This window comes from Suricata suricatta, chromosome 6 (genome assembly GCF_006229205.1).
Source record: "Suricata suricatta isolate VVHF042 chromosome 6, meerkat_22Aug2017_6uvM2_HiC, whole genome shotgun sequence".
Taxonomy (NCBI): domain Eukaryota; kingdom Metazoa; phylum Chordata; class Mammalia; order Carnivora; family Herpestidae; genus Suricata; species Suricata suricatta.
This window is the reverse complement of record NC_043705.1, coordinates 98,516,147-98,532,828: the sequence shown is the minus strand read 5'-3', so window position 1 is coordinate 98,532,828 and position 16,682 is coordinate 98,516,147. Positions and strand designations below refer to the sequence as shown.

The following is a 16,682-nucleotide window of genomic DNA, read 5'->3' as shown; positions in this document are numbered from 1 at the left end:
CACTTCAGATAGCTGTGAAATTAGGTAATTAACTAGTTGTTACTTAACCTTCTAATTTCTGTATAAGTCTAATTACATGAAACAGAAGTTGGTGTTTTGATTTTTTACTTTGCTTTTCTGTTTTGAGTGTCATTGCAACTACTGTATTGTAAAGGATGGAAAATAATTGCATATGTTAAAAAATATGAAAATTTATAAATTAAAAAATAAATAAATAAAATTAAAAAATAAAAAAAAATAAATTGTGTTATATTAAAAAAAAAAGATAACTAGAATGTCTGGAGAGCTAAATCATCAAAGATTGTCAATGGTGTCCAAGGACAGGGATACTGTTCAGTTTTGTTTCTGAATACAGGGAAATAGGATTGACCGTTTTTTGTTTTGTTTTGGTTTGGTTGAGGCACACTTACTTGCACTGAGTTCCTGTTTAATGAACTAAGTTGTTTCAGAAAATTGGAGGTTAGGGCATGGAAACACACACAGCCTCCAGCACTGTCAAATAGATTTTTCTGTGATGATAGAAATGTACTATATCTTTACAGTCAAGTAGGGAAATCACTAGCCCCAAGTGCCTATTGAAAGGCAGGTGGTGAAACTGTGTTTAATTTTAAATTTCCATACCTACACAGAGCTAGGTGGCAACCATTTTGGACACCAGCTCAATACAATTGAGGCTTTCATTACAAACCTGGCTTTTCCCAGTGCTTCATCTTTCAGAATAGAGTTTAGCAAACTTCTTCTGTAAGGGACCAGATAGTAAATATTTTAAGCTCTGTGGGTCAAGAAGCAAAATTGAACAACTGTTCTTGCTGAGAGGCAAATAGTCTTTTACAGGTTTTATAGTTAAAAACATAAAAATCATTCTTAGTATCCCTGCAAATACATGTAGTGGGCTGGGTTCAGCCTGGTGGACAGTTTGTGGACTGCATTGCCTTTATTTTCATCCTGGCCCCACCTCATTTTCCAGTAGGTTCTCCTAATAATATGCAATTAAATTTATATTAGATACCATAGAGACTATGGAATTGGGAGAATTTGCCCCCTTAGTTGACAATGAAATTTGTTAATTTTAATGATTTTTCTCAGTATAAGTAGCCATTATTTTTGTAATGATTAATTTTTTTCAGGATAGCATAACAGGACATAAGTTTTATCTTCGTAATGGCAAACCTACCTAGCCTTTGACCTCTTCTGTTAGCAAATCAGTGGAAGTAGAGATGTGGAATCATGCCACTGCTCACCCTGCTGCTTTTGTTTCTGCCTCTATGGCAGTGGAGCCAATTTCTTACCTCAGGGAGTCAATCTTGGGCTGTTGCCTTGTGTTTGTCTAAAGCCTCGGAGAGGACAATTCAGGGAATAAAATTAGGGTGCAGTTGCTAAAGCTTTGCTCCCTGTATTCTGTCTGCCCCCTCCCCCTCCCCTTTTTGTTTTGAACTGCTTTTATTTGAAAACTAGGAAAAGAAATACATAATATAGGCTGATTTGAAATGCCAAGAAGGAAAATCTCTTTCCATGTCTGTGTAGGAAAGATAGAACCTGGAACCATCTGCAAGAATATGCTTAAATGAATGCAATATTTACTATGTGCTTGGAGTGTGCAGAGCATGGGATGAAATGGTATGAATGATAAGGTCTCTCTATTCAAGGAATTCATGATCTACTGAGCAGGCCCTCAGAGAAGGCAAACCAGTGCTCTACAGCTTTGAGGGCTGTGTGGGAGTTCCCAGAGAGAAGGTAGGTTAGGTGTGATTAGAAGAAGGGGTGTTTTACAGAGGAAGTAGCTTGTGCAAAGACATGAGAGTGAGCGAGATAGGACAAGCCTTATGGAGAATGGTAAGCAGTTCCATTTGATTGGAGCATGGAGTTCCAAAAGTTGGGAGAGGGGGTAGCTGTGGTTAAGGACATGTGGTTAAGGGGTAGCTGTGGTTAAGGACATGACTAGAAGGTTAGTAGGGACTACTCATGAAGATTCTTGTAAATCAGGTTTGCTTGTTCCTAGGTTTGATATAGGTACAGTTTTTGTTTCTCTGCCTTAACCATGATTAAAGTCTAGTCTCCAATGAAGAAGACTGTTGAGAGTATGCTTTGTGCTGGGCCTTGTATTTAGGAATGAACAAACGGGACAGGCTCATCTTCGAAAATCTCCCCACCAGCCATCAATGCTCAGCAGAATATCAAATCCACAAACACCTGAGGTTTATATTACTATGCCATGTGTTAAGTATTGAAAGGGAAATGGTCTGCACCCCAGAACTGAGTTGGCCTGAGTGTATATTATTGAGTTACATGAATGTTCTGATTTTGAGGCCTCTTTTGGCTTTGACCTCCATCCAAGCCCTAATTTTTCCTTTGTGATCTGATAATCCTGAGAGCTTTGATTCACTTTCTTACTTTACTTAGCCTCTGTTTCATCTCCAGCTGCCATGTATTGATTGTCACTTTGAACTCTCTGAGAAAATGATCCTCAGTCCTCCTATCTTGACTTTGATATGTGACCTCCCACCCAGGGCCTAGGTCTCTTGTCAGATCAGCCTTGCAAGCTGCCCCCGCATCTCGGCATGATGGATACCTATGGAAAGGGTCATGACGTGCAACTTGTCTCGCACCAGCTTGACTATCATACTCTTCTGGAGGGGGGTTGAACGGCAGCATAGGACAGACCGGCAATACTGAGTCAGCTCCAAAAATTTCATCTCTAGCTTTCCCTGGAAAATGGCATTCAGTGTCTTCCCATTGATGACCAATCCAACTTCTGGACCTGCAGCTCTTGAGGTAGGAAGCGATGTCTTCGAAGGTAGGCAGAAACCAAAGAGCTTGTGGTTTGGCTTCTGGGGTCCAGGAAATTGTTTTATTTCTTCCAGTGCATAGTTGAGGATGGATTCGCAGGTTTCCTATAGAGTCAGAATAATAAATATGGTATTAGTAAACAACACTGGAAATGTAGGTTAAAGATCTCACTTTATCCTTTAGTAAAATAGTTATGAAACTCCAGCACCATAGAAATTACCCAGGAATAATTTTCTGATTCTTACATTTCTCTGCAACCTTTCAAAAAGCATCAAAGCAATATTAATTTGGAAGCAGATTAATGGCAAAATAGGAGAGACTGCTAGGCAAAGGGAGTGGAAATAGCTCAGCAAGATGATACAGAGATGGTATAAACTAATAAATATGAACGTGATGGTAAATAATGGCAATATGTCATGATAACATAGTGCTTTTTATTTCTTACAAGTTGTTTCAGTTCTCCTGAGGAAATGGAGTGATGAGGAAATTGAAACAGTGTAATCTTTAGTAACTTGCCCTAGTTTATCCAAGTTACTAGTGGAGGTAGATCATCAGTGCTTGAATTATGTCTTCCTAATTGAAAAAATAACTGTGTGTTTACCTGTCCATATGAATGTGTTGGTCATAGAGGTTAAAATTACACAGGTTAAAACTGACTATGAATGTGAACATCTTACTGATGTGAAGAAACTTATTTTTTTCTGAAATTTTTCTTGAAACACAGTAGAGCATTTATTTCCTCTTTTACTTTTGATTCTATCAGAGATCAAGTCAGATTTTGGTTCTAAATAGATCCTTAATACCTCATTAGATTTTGCAACATTACTTTCAAATAAAGATAAAGTTGTGGCAGTAAATAGTATTATCAATTGTAATAGCATTGTTTTGTTCACATGATCTTTATTTGGCAGTGTTTTTATCCATGGCAATAATGATGGTTTTCATTTACTATAGTCCTAAAAAAAATTCTTCTAAAAATAAAGTATTTAAAGCAAGTCACTTTAATGAAATAAATAATTAAGTGAAAAAATAATACAGGTAATATGTGGATTTAAGCAAAAATTGTGAAGATTGTTCTGATATGACAGGTTTGGGATCATTGATCTAGAAGCTTTTGAGATTATTTGGGATAATTTCTTCTGGAGTGAGTAGAACTGCAATTAATCATTCCACAGTCTTCCCTTTGGAGATGCTAAATTGAGTGTTGCAAGCAGTAGGGTATGCCCAGAACCTCCAAGGGTGACAGGAAGCTAATGCCAGGGGTGGGTGGTTATGCCTGAGGCACTTATGTGGGAAAGAGATCAAAATAGTCCTTGCTGGGAGTTGGGGGCCAGATTAAATTATATAAATTCCTCCAACGTAGGACTGCAGGAAGTCACTGAGATAGGTTTCAAAATAAAATTTCTGAATTTGCTTATTTCAAAGTATGATGTAATAACCACAATAGTTACCATTCATTTAACCTCTAGTATATGCTGGGTACTGTGGTAGGCAGCCTCCAACACTGTTCTCAATGATCCCTGCCCTCCTGGGATGCATGCTCCTGTGCAATCCCTCCCCTTGGGTGTGAGCTACACCTAGCAATTCCTTTCTAATGTAGAGGATTCTGCGAAAGTGAAGGGATGTCACTTTCCAGATTACCTTATAAAAAGATTTGTGGCTTCCAATTTGGCATTCTTTTCCCTCTCTCTTGAATGGTTTTCTGTGGGGAAAAGCAGCTGCCATGTTGTGAAGCAGCTCTATGGAGAGGCCCATGTGGTGAGGAAATGAAATTTGCCAGCAATCATGTCTGTGAGCTTTGAGGATGGGCCCCCTCTTCATTCCCAAACAGCTCACTAGTTGGGGCCTTCAGATGAGCCCACAGACCTGACAGCTTGAATGCAGCCTTCAGAGTCTTTGAACCAGAGCTACCCAGCCAAGCTGATGCTGGACTCCTAACCCACAGAAACTGCAGGATAATAAATGGTGGTTGTTTTAGCCACTAAATTTTGGAGTATGTTAAACACTGTGCTAATAAGTATTTTTCTTTTATGATCTTATTTAATCCTCCCCATAGCCTCTGAAATAAATCTTTCTAATCCCTATTTTACATATGAGAAGTGTAAAGTTTAGGGAGGTATATCTGGACCACATTAACCTTTCAATATATGTTACTAATAATGACAATAATCATTGCTGTTATTGGTTTCTAACTATACTCTAGTTCCTTCCAAATTCCTTGACAGACTAGCACTTCCAGTGATGATGATAGTAATTCTCTGATTTTATGAAAGAGAACCCTGAGGTCTAGAGAGGCCCCATAACCTGCTTACAGCTTTAAGATATGTAACAAGGAAACAGTAGCCCTAAATTAATTTATAATGAATTAGGCAGATTAAAACCCTTGGAGGAAATATCTACTGAATACATAATTACATTAAACTAGGGTTTAAATAAATCTGAGACTTAGAGTGCACTTCCTGTTTCTGACTTAACATATCCGTGTACCCACCACTTTTTCTCAGGTAGAGACTAATCTTACAGGTTTAGTGGGTTCAGGGTGTGGGATGAGCCTAACATTCAGATACCATCTTGGAGGGTCCCAGGCAGCTTTGAATGAGACAACAGTGGCTGAATCAAACATGAAATGTGACCCACTATTCCTTAGGAACGTTGGATAATTAATTACTAAACATCTTCCGCTTCCTACAAAAATGCCTTGCATTTGACAGAAACCACAGAAGCCCGCTCTATCCCTCTTGGGCTGGCTGACTCACTAGTTTGCCCATGTCCTCCTCCTGGAGTCACCTGGAGTGAAATGATCACTGCAAACAGAATTTCCATTGTGAGCAGGGCAGGCAGACATCGGTGCTATTACGGGGATCAAGTACTCAAGCAAGCAGTAAATTACTTTCTTTCCTAAGCATAATATTAATGCCAAAGATTTCCTCAAGATTATTTTCATTTTGAAAATTCATTGGACTTTAATGTAATCACAGCATAATCTGTGCTCCTGACAAAAAAGTGCTTTTTCCAATTCATCTAAAGGGCCTCAGGCACTTTTCATAGTAGACACTACTATTTAAAAAGTATGTGACGTGGGTTTGTTATGGAATAAAAACCAGATTTAAATCTCCCAGACTTTTTTCTGGGTCCACGTCAGTTTTAAGCAAAACCAAAAGAGGTTCCGGGACCCTCCCTGTATCGTTTTTCTGTGTTGTTCTTTCCCATGTTCGTCCCTTTTCTCCACCCTTTCTTTCATGGTACGCCTAGGTGTCCCTCCCAGTGCCCTTCTTCCACTGTCCTCCAGTACAGTGTAGGAGCATACATCTCAACGCCTACTTCCCTATTCACCAACCAACGTGTTAAAACTTCACTTTCTGCAGTTTGCATTGTGAAAATAGATTTTTTTCTCCTAAATGTAAAATTTTATGATAACTTTGAATACTCTTCTTCAGATTTTACACAACCCTCTCTCCAAACCACATCCCCTGCCACCCACAACCTACCGGGGTTGAAAAATTGCAGTTTTAGGACTTTGCTTTTCTCTCTCCTATCCTGTCAAAACATACCGGTCTCATGAATCATTTCCTTCAGGTTTTATTCTGTGGCAAACCAATTTGACACACAAATTGGAAGCTGAAATTTTAAGCTCATAATCATTTCAATTTAATTGGGGCTTTTTCAATGGAAGAGTTAATCCAAAGTATAAGAAACTAACAACCGGGGTTCTGTGAGCAAACAATGTGGTATAATGCAGAATGGCACTGGCCTGGCAGAGAACAGTGTTCTAGACTTAGTTTTATCAGAAACTAAAAGCAAGTGTCTTAGTCCCAAGGGTCTTTAGTTTCCTCATTTTACAAATGAGGAGATTGGGCCAAGGGTAGAATTTGGAAGATCAAAACTTTCTAACGTGAACTACTAAATGTAATATAGTCAAACTGGTCAGCCATGCATGGGGATGAGGTGGATGATTTCTGGGGACCTCTGAGCCCCAAGGTTCAGTGATATTTTAGGGGTAGGGGTGCTTCCCCTGTATACCCAAATCCCACCCATAAGCCTATCTCCTATTGGTCTAGGGGCTCTTCTACACTTGGACATCTAGTCCCTACTTTGGCCTCACCTGATTTTCTGTATTAATGGAGTAAACAGTGTCAGTCTGATCTAACAATCCACAGGAATAGGCGATATTGACTGCTGTCTCCTGCTTATCTCCAGTTAAGACCCAGAGCTGGATCCCAGCTTCCTGTAGAGCAGCAACTGTGTCTGGAACCCCTTCTTGCAGTTGGTCTTCAATCCCAGTAGCTCCTGGAGTGATCAAAGACATCAGAGCTTACATTTAGAGTGAAAAAGTAGCTGTTTAATTTCCCCCAAAGCCCTATCAAGCCAGACAATGATTATTAAATACCTCCAATGTTCTAGGCTGTGCTAAGCAACCAGGATACAGCAGTGAAACAGAGGTGGTCTCTCTAGCAGCTTAAAAGCCTCTTGAAAAAGAATTTATAACTGAAATATATGAGGAGAGAAGCCCAGGATGCTAAGTGAACATATACTAGAAGACCTGAACTTTAGATAGTCAGAGAAGGATTTGCTAGGAAGTACCATTTGAGCTCAGACCTGGAAGATAAGGCCAAGATGTGGCAAAGGAGGAGAATTCCAGGTAGAGCTAGGAGCATGTATTAAGGCTCCGAGGTCAGAGTAGATGAAGGTGCATAAAGGGACACAGAATGGGGTGAAAGATGGGGCCAGGAAGGGAGGTAAATCTGTTGGATCATGCACAGCCTTGTCAGAACATTAAAAGATTTGGGATTTATTTGGTACACGAGAAAGCTATTAAAGGGAGTTAAGTTGGGGATCTTCTTTTAAGAAGATCATTCTAGGGAAGATATTGGGAAGCAGGAGGAGATTAGAGGTCGATGAGAGTTGTAGGGGAGTAGCCCCCATGGGCCTAGCAGCAAGGGGAGTGGAGAGTAGTAGAGAGACTGAGACCTTTGCTCTGTAAGAATTCACAGAATAGGGACTCAAGTTTTTGATAATAATCTTGGAATTAAACATGTAGACCCCATAATTTTTGAATGATCTCAAGCTTTGCACCAACCCTGATGAATATATACCCAAATATTAAATAGTTGCTAAGTGATTATGCAAAAATAAATCTACATTTAAATTGAGATTCATTTTAGACCACAGACTAATGGCTACTCATGTCACTCTGGACAGGAGAAAGGCACTTATTTCTTTTAATAATCCCTACTGATAATAGGTTGTCAAAGCAGTTACACTGGATGGATATTGAAAAGACCATTTCATAGTGTGGGACTCAGTGTAAATGCAATGCAGCGTTACTGGTAGGGCAGATTCTTGGTGGCAAGATGAAATCTCTTCCCAGTCCCAGTCCTCTCCTTCCCAAGCCACCATGACAGAACAAAAATGGTGACTGTATCCTGATAAGTGCCTCTTTTGTATTGCAGGCCCAGATGCACAGATAAACAACCCCATGAAAAGTGATGCTTCAATCCTTGTCTTTCTCTCCAAGGACTAGTAAAAGGTAAGATTCTGAAGCTGATTTATACTATAGGGAGGCAAAGTGAAGGAGGGAAGAGAAAAAAATATTTGTGTGAAAGAAGAAATGAAACAGAGGTGGTGAAAAGTCCTTCCCAGCAAGGGACGCCAACAGACCTTGACAAGCACGTTCTTTTTCATGGCAAACCAGCTGAGGAGCACCTCTCACTGACTGAGACTAGAATGTTCCTCCAAAACAAAGGCAGCCTCAGGAAGGTGAGGAAGGAGTCACATGCCCGAATGAGATGATATTCTGTGGTCTTGTGTAATGGATAGAGCTGTCTGGCCTGGCTACTCTCTGGTCTCTGTTAAAATAAGCTTTCAAAGACAGCTTCAGAGAGGCCTTGGAAGGCAATAGGCAAAGGCCCTGGAATCAAAACACAGGAACAAAAAGAAGGCAAAAAAAGTGGGGAACAAACTGTCTCCTCCTGGTTGCCACTCTTCCTGCCAAATCTTGTTGCTACCTTTTGTACATAAAGGCATCACTATCTTCTTTCAGCAGCCCTGGGTCTTTTGCCTTGCACCCCTGCCTGGCTAGGAGCTTGGAGCAGTATGGTTTATATAGAAGAGAAACTAGGGCTCAGGGGGGCTGGGGGCGGGCATACAGCACAAGGCCAAGATTTAGCCCTCATCCCCAGTCAGCATTGCCTCCCAAGATGAAAGACGGTTTTAGCCATGTGGCCAGTGGGTGTGTGCTGTCTGGCATTGCCTTTTTCAGATCCTGCTCCTGAGCTGTGAGGTGATTAACTCTGGTAAATAAAGCTTCCTCCTCCTACCTGGGTAATGCTTTCCCTCCCACAGAAACACAATATTACGTCTTAGCTGGTCTCCCTGCTTCTCATCTTTTCTCAGCATATCAATCAAATTTCCGTTCAACAGTAGCCAGAGTAATTATTGTAAAGCATGAATCTGTCTCTGCTTTTACTCCCTCCTCTTTAAACCATTAGCATATGATTTAAGTGTCCTTCATAACCTGGGTAATGCTGACCTTTCCCATCTCACATCATTTCTTCCCCTAACTCTGTGGTCCAGTCACAGCAGACCTTGGAATTTTCAGCATACCGTGGCTGTCTTACCTCTAGCTTTTCATTCTGTCCCCTTCCTCTGCCTGAAAACCCTTTCCCTTTGCCTGACCAGCTCCACTGCTCTGCTCAGTTCTTGCCTTCCTGCACTCTTCTTGGCTCCAGTCTAGATTGTGCCCCTACATGATCAGGCACATCTTCCAGCCCAGCCTTCATCACACTCACTTGAAATTCCTTGTTGAATCATCCAGTTTCCTTGCTAGATTGAGCTCTGAGAGGACAGAGCCTGTGGCTCTTGTTCCCTAGTCCCAAAGCCTAGCATGCAGCTTGGCACATAGTAGGTACTCAATAAGCATTTGAAAAAATGGAGAAACAACCAAGCTCCTGGGTTTCATCCAACAGGAAGTGTGGGAATGCTCCTGGGCATCCTTAGGAAGTGGTGTGTGGAGTCTGGTTGGATATCAGCACCATTTGTGTCAAATACCTGGAAGGGCACTCCAGGGAAGGCTCCTGAGACACATCTGTAGTAGTGTCAGAGTGCGGGCTGAGAACTCTCTTTGAAGCTTGTAGCATTCGGTTTTTTGTTTGTTTTTTTGTTTTTGCTTTTTCTTTTAAATTTAATGATAACTTATTTTTAGCTACCGAGTAAGGTGAGTTGATTCTCCAGATACTGCGCAGCCTCCATCAGAAGCTCCTCTCGGTTGTCGAGGGATGACTCCGCCTCACACCGAAGCCTGGCCCATTGTCGGAAGTCGTCTTCACTTATGACCTACAGAACAGGAAAAGAAGAAGCAATGAGAAAGAATGAAATCTGGCCATTTGTAGGAAAGTGGATGGACCTCGAGGGTGTCACGCTAAGCGAAATAAGTCAGGCGGAGAAAGACAGATACTGTATGTTTGCACTCATAGGTCTAACAGGAGAACAGGAGAAACCTAATGGAGGACCAGGGGGAGGGGATGAGGGAAAGAGAGTTCCGGAGAGAGAGGGATGCAAAACTTGAGAGACTATTGAATGCTGAAAATGAACTGAGGGCTGAAGGGAAAGGGGGAGAGGGGGAAAAGAGGTGGTGGTGATGGAGGAGGGCACTTGTGGGGGAGAGCACTGGGTGTTGTATGTAAACTAATTTGACAATAAACTATTAAAAAAAAAAAACAGGAAGAGTCTCTTTCACAATGCTGGGTAAATCCCGCCATATTCTGATGTGCCAGGCCTATCTGAGCTTCCCTACACCGTAAGACGTAGAAATTACAATTCTCTATGCAACTACTCCTCATCAATGTTTTCTGTTTGTTTTGAATGCATGAATCAATGAAGGATTGATTTTCTTGTTCCATTATCACCAAACATTTATTGAGCCCCAGAGCATAGCAGGGGGCTATGGAGGCATAGCAGTGATCAGTGCCGACGAGATTCCTGCATGCCTGGGCTTATGGGCTAGTGCAGGGTGAGAGACATTAATCCATGTAAATTATTTAAGAGAACAGATAATTTTAAGGGGTTCTTTACAGAAAATAGAATGACATGATGGAATGTGATTGGATAGGTGAATAGCTGTGGGAAGAGGGATTGAATCATTTGGATTTTTAGTTCTCTTAGACAAAGGGAAATCCAAGTTGAGATCTACAAATATAAGGAGGGATCAGTCACAGGAAGGGGCAAATGCAAAGACCATGAAACAGCAATAGACTTGGCTTTCTTTCTGTTCCTTAAAGACATCAGTTGCCTGAAGGTTGGAGAGTCATGTAGAGAGGTAACAGCAAGTGGAGGTACCCGATAGCTGGAAGAACCAAACTGGAGGGCGTAACTTCCTACTTTGGAATCCATAGCACATTTATATCTCTCTGTTAGCATTATATGCATATTGCTCTTATAGCAATAAATTATTCTTTTGTCCAACATTGAATTATAAGGAACACCAAGAAGACACAAGTAGGCCTTTGCTCTTAAGGAATTCAGTCTTATTATAGGAGGCAAAGTAGGCACAAATAATTTCAGTGGAAAATAGAAGGTAGTAAGGGTATAATTACAATTTGTGGAGTATTAAGCCCTGGTCACTGTCTCAGGCACTGCATGTGTGTTATCTCTGTAATCTCCATGACAACTGTATGAAGTAGGGGGCATTAGTACCATTTTACAGGTAAGAAAATCCCTAACTCAGAGAGGTGCAGAAACTTTTCCAAGGACACACACCAGGTAAGTGGTGAGATTGGAACTTGTACATGGGTAGGTCTGACTTTAAAGTGGGTACTCTTAAATTTTGCTGTACTAAGCACCATAAAAGAGATAAAGAGCTCTGGGGATTTGCAGAGAAGAAACTAGTTTCAGCTATCTAGAAATGGATGTCATCATAGCTCCCCTATCTGACTTTAGGTGCTTCATTAGATGCCTCTAATCTGGTATTCATATCTCTTTTCCTGTCTCCCTTGCTGGCACTGCAAAGTCAAAGGCCTTCAGGGTAAGAGGTGGGTAATTACATGACTATAGCTGGGCCAAGGACAATGCAACAGGGGAAGGTAGGGGCTGTGACCAATTGCAGAACACAGGAGAATATATCCCTCATCAAAGGGATCAGTTACTACTTGGTTCTAGCTATTAGCTGCCATTCAAGAATGGAGACCCAGTTCATCAGATTCTCTACATTTTTAAGAGAAACCGGAAATCTAGGATTTTGTGTGCTCACATAGTTTCTCTCAAATTTCAAATCTAAGCAAATAATGCAAAATTCAAAAGTATACTTTGAAGGTAAAATTATAACAGTAAAAATTATTTTATGAGTAATGAGTTACCAATTATAAGTATATATAATGAAAAATGGGAACAACACGCTAATATGGAACTTTGCCATTCAAAGTTCTATCCTAGCAAAATTATCAAAATCCTTGGTCTTTGTGGTGATCAGAATTTTGAAATACTTGAAATGGCTAATTTTGAAAATATTAAACAACCACTATTAAGGGTTTTCTAAAATGAAATAGAAGTGACAGACTCAGTGTTGAGGCCTTATGGCTACTAAAGGAGAAATTTATTTTTACCTTTTTGGCGATGCACAGCGTTCGTAGGCCATCTCTTGCATAGAAGTCTAGATGCTTCTGGGTCTTGGCTCGGATTTTTCTCACCTTCTTTTCCATATCAGTATCAGTTGCTGTCAAATAGTCATTGTCCTCCGTGAGGTCATGTACAAATGCTTAGGGATCCTTGTTCCCAACACTCTGGAAGAGTGAGGAGGAATCCCCTTATAGCCCACCCCAGAAACACAGAAGATCTCTCTTGGCTGTCAGGATGTCCCAAAAGGTGATTGCTCCAGGAGTTCTCTGCCTTCTGTATCTGATCATCAAAAAAGCCTGGCTGAGAAAAATTCTATTTTGGGAAGGTAGGTCCTTTTAGGTGTTGTTTCCAAATACTTGTTTGCAGTAGAATCACCTGGGAACTTAAACAAATAATAAAGATTCCCAGGTCCATTTGAAGTCCTTCTTAATGAGGGGATGAACTAGAAGTCTGAATCTTTGTTATTACCTCAGGTGTTTTTCAGTTTAGCCCTGGATAAACTGTTAAGTTGTAGACAGACATACCACCCATCATCCTGTCATCTATTTCAGTCTTTATATCAGGTTAGGTCCCAAGACAGCCACAGATCTGAATCTTATTGCTAACTTCTTCACCACAAGGGGGAGGGGAGGGTTTCTGATTTAGGCTTTCTTTCTATAATAGGAAATGGCCCTAGAAAAAATATTTTTTGCATTTCCTATAAATCTAGTATAAAAATATTTCATTGTGTTGCTCAAAGTCCCCTTTATGAAGTCTTACTTGTTTCTTTCAGAAGAAATATATCTTTTTCTCCTGCAATTACAGTACTTTTATCTATCAGATAAAAATAATTTTTCAGCCTCGGTTGGTGGATATGGGGCAGGATTGATGCCATCACTGCCTCCTTTATCTAAGATGTCACAGGCATCGCTAATCAGGTGCAGCACTGTGTAAAACTCAGCTGGGAGAAAACTTTAAAATCCTTTTTTTTCTTCTTCTTACCAGGGCTGGATTGCAATCTTTAGAGGCCCAAGGTAGTAAGCAGATTTTATGTACCTCATCTACTCCCTCCATATAATGCAAAATTAAACACAATTGTTTACAGTAAAATAATTATAAGGAAATACAACAAATCTCTGATTTTCCCCATGGTATTATCCAAGGCTACTTTATGCAATATAAAACTCCTTTTAAAGATTATCTTCTCATTTTTCAGGTACTACTTTTTCCCTAGTGCCTTAAGCACAATCTTTATACTTATTGAGCACTACTGTCTTATTGAGCACTATCTACAATATTTTATTTTAAAAGACATGAACTCCCTGAGATGAAACCCTTTTGCCTTCTACCTGTGTGCCCTGGAGAGTTCACGTTTTTGCTCAGGCTACTAGGAACCTCAGGGTCAAATGGAATGTTCTAACACTGTAAATATATTACATCTCAGGTTATTTTCTTCCCTGCTTTTCAAAGCTTTATTAGTTTTAATAGTAATATTGTGTATGTGTCTTTTATTGGAAGCATCTCTAATCTATTTTTGAATCAGGTGAGGAACAACAAAAAAAGAACATCTCCAGGGCAGCTTGGATGGCTCTTGCCCAGGGATAGAGTGCCATGGTTCCCTTGACTCAGAAACACTGAATTCACTTGTCTGCCAGAGTCTGGGGATGAAGAGACCTAATTAACTCCCTTCCCATTCTAAACACTCATCAATCCCCATGAACCGCTTGGCTTTGCTCCATAGCTGATAATGCAGGAGGCACAGGGCTGCCTGGGCAATTCTAAAGCTTGGCTGGAATCTACTATCCTGGGAGAATCACAGTCCCATAACTGTCTTCTTCTTGTTAGCAATCAGGAAGTGGCTGCACACTAATTCATGCTGCTCCAAAATTGGACATTGATATGTAGGGACTTTGGAACATTTTTCTGGCTTGGAGCAAGTTTATGAAAATCCATTTGGGGGAGGCTGGGGAAAAGGATGATGAAGGGGGACACCTGAGGCTTCCCTGAGTGAACTGAGCCTGGCACAGAGTTCTGGCAGCATGGGAAGAACTCTGAACTGGGATTCAGCATACCGAGGCCTAGGATTTACCACTGGTTAGCTGTGCCACATCTATTAAGTCACTTCCTTCTCTGGGTTCAGCTGGCTTCTCTCCAAAACTAAGAGTTAGGACCACAGTGTGTTCTAGGTTATATTAATGAATGTCCTGGTAGAAAAAAAATGTGTATGGGTAATCTATGTTTAAATGAGTTTGGAAAACCAGAAACTGGAATAAAGATAAAGAAGTTTCTCCAGTATAAGACTGCCCCAAGTCTTTAATAAGCTCATGAGCATTGTAATAATCCAGGGCAAGGAGATGCAGAATGCAGCATTCTTTAAGAGAACTGCTTTGAGGAAAGCATCTTGTGGTCTCTGTTCCAGTTGGGACCTGGATCAAGTGACACTACAATTCTGGCATGCTGCCTCTTAAACCAAGGAGCCCTCTTCCTGGAGCCCTGGTGAGGTGGGACTCACCGCAGGTGGGGTCTTCCAGCAGGTCCATGATAACTGAGTCTGCGCCTTTGGTGTAGATGATGGTCTCACCTGTCAGTGGGTGCCTCACAACCACAGACATTCTCCTCCTGACCGAGTCAAAGCCCAGGGTGCAGAGGACGTCAAAGGTGAGGCAGGTGCCCTGGGGCAAGCGCACGGTCACCTGCTCGGGTGTCCGGGACACCAGGGTGAAGCTGTAGGCATGGGCGGCATGTACCAGGGCTGCCTCATCAGGGCTCTCAGCCTCATAACAGAGCTCGGGGCTGGCCGGGCCTAGAGCTGGGGCCTCCAGCACATCCTCCAAGGAAGAATCTAACCTAGACCCCTGGATGTCACCCTGGTCCCATGTGCTGCTCCTATAGCCACCATCGGTGGAGTAACCTCCACTGCACACAGATGCATCATTTCTCTCTCCCGAGTCTGGGGTAGGCATGTTGGCCCCCAAACTCTCTACCAGGTTGGTGTCAGAGGGTGCAGTGGAGGAGAATGACTGGCTGAGACTTGAAAGCTTCAATCTGTGGAACAGCTGCTGAATCTTCTCCAGGGATGTCTCCAGACCCTTGGTGGGGGTTGGCGTGGTGACCTTGTGGTCAAAGGAGGGAAGTGGAACATTAATTCTCAGTGTTGGAAAAACATATCAAGCTGTTTTCTGGCAAAATATGAAGGTCATTATGCAATAAATGGATTATTTGGGGCTTTAGTGATGATGGACAAGTCTCACCTCTGTGAACCTCAGTTTACCTACCTAAAGCATGAGAAGATTAGGCCAGATATTTCTTCCCAGTCATGACATTCTAGGGGTTGGTAATGCTCAATTTTGCCATCCTGCTTTGGTCATGGACAAAGGAAAGAAAAGGAGACAAAAGCCACACCCATAGAAAGAGTCTACATTCCCTGCGCCCTTCCCATGGCCTTGTCTGCTTTATCCTTGCATACAGCAACGGTATCTTATCTCACTCTCCCCAGCAATTCTGGCAGATGCCATATTATCCTAACTTCTGGATGAAGAAACCGAGGCACAGAGGTTAAATAAATTGGATGTGATCACCTAATATGTAGGTAGTAGAGCTGGACTAAAATCTGGGTGTTCCTGGCTTCAGATATTGGACTTCTTAGCTACCTGCCCGATAACATCTCATTAACTTGAAAATTGGGAGTTGGATACTGTCCTTCCCAATACATACTTCTTCCTTTCTTGAAAATAGAGTTAATTTCTCAGAAAATGTTTCCTGCCTCCCAAATCTCCCTAAAAACTTTTAATAACTTGGTGACATTTCAGTGGCTGGAGTTGGATCTAGGTGTAATATGGGAGGCTCTGGTTTGGTACATGGGTTAACCCTCTTTTTCTTGATTTCATAGCCACAAGATAGAAAGCTCAATTATTCTTATCAGTCACTTATAAGGGGGCTTGGGTGAAAGTTTGTGGATAATTGAAGATCAATCTATCTTTAGTGCTGAAAAACAATTCAGAGTATAAAATTCTATAAATGGCCATCCAGCTGCATTATCTCAAAATTGGCAGAACTTCACCCATAGTGTTAATTATTGTTATTATTATTATTATTATATTATTTTGCCCTCACATAAAAGCAGAGACCAGTATAATGTGATATTATTATGGGGCTGTACAGAGGGTTCTGCTGTGTATTAACCATACATCCTTTGTGAAGTTACCCAAGCTCTCTGAGCTACTGATTCTTCACTTGTGAAATGCAAGGACATAGCTCATAGGGTTTTTGGGTTGTGGGAGCTAAACGATAATGCAGGTGATGTGATG

General features: G+C 41.2%; 1 protein-coding gene and 1 long non-coding RNA gene across 2 annotated transcripts in view; one reads left to right on the top strand and one right to left on the bottom strand.

Moving 5' to 3' along the window:
* The window catches only part of LOC115294885, a 35,492-nt gene extending 25,300 nt beyond the window's left edge, over positions 1–10,192 (top strand). Inside the window, exons 4-5 of the long non-coding RNA XR_003910204.1 lie at positions 8,238–8,314; positions 9,989–10,192. This is a non-coding gene — a long non-coding RNA (uncharacterized LOC115294885). The remainder of the gene's footprint in view (positions 1–8,237; positions 8,315–9,988) is intronic.
* The window catches only part of ATP10B (ATPase phospholipid transporting 10B (putative)), a 188,033-nt gene that overhangs the window by 28,326 nt on the left and 143,025 nt on the right, over positions 1–16,682 (bottom strand). Inside the window, 5 exon segments of the mRNA XM_029942912.1 lie at positions 2,570–2,891; positions 6,890–7,074; positions 9,993–10,119; positions 12,384–12,493; positions 14,888–15,488. Of these exon segments, the coding sequence (XP_029798772.1) occupies positions 2,570–2,891; positions 6,890–7,074; positions 9,993–10,119; positions 12,384–12,493; positions 14,888–15,488 (1,345 nt within the window).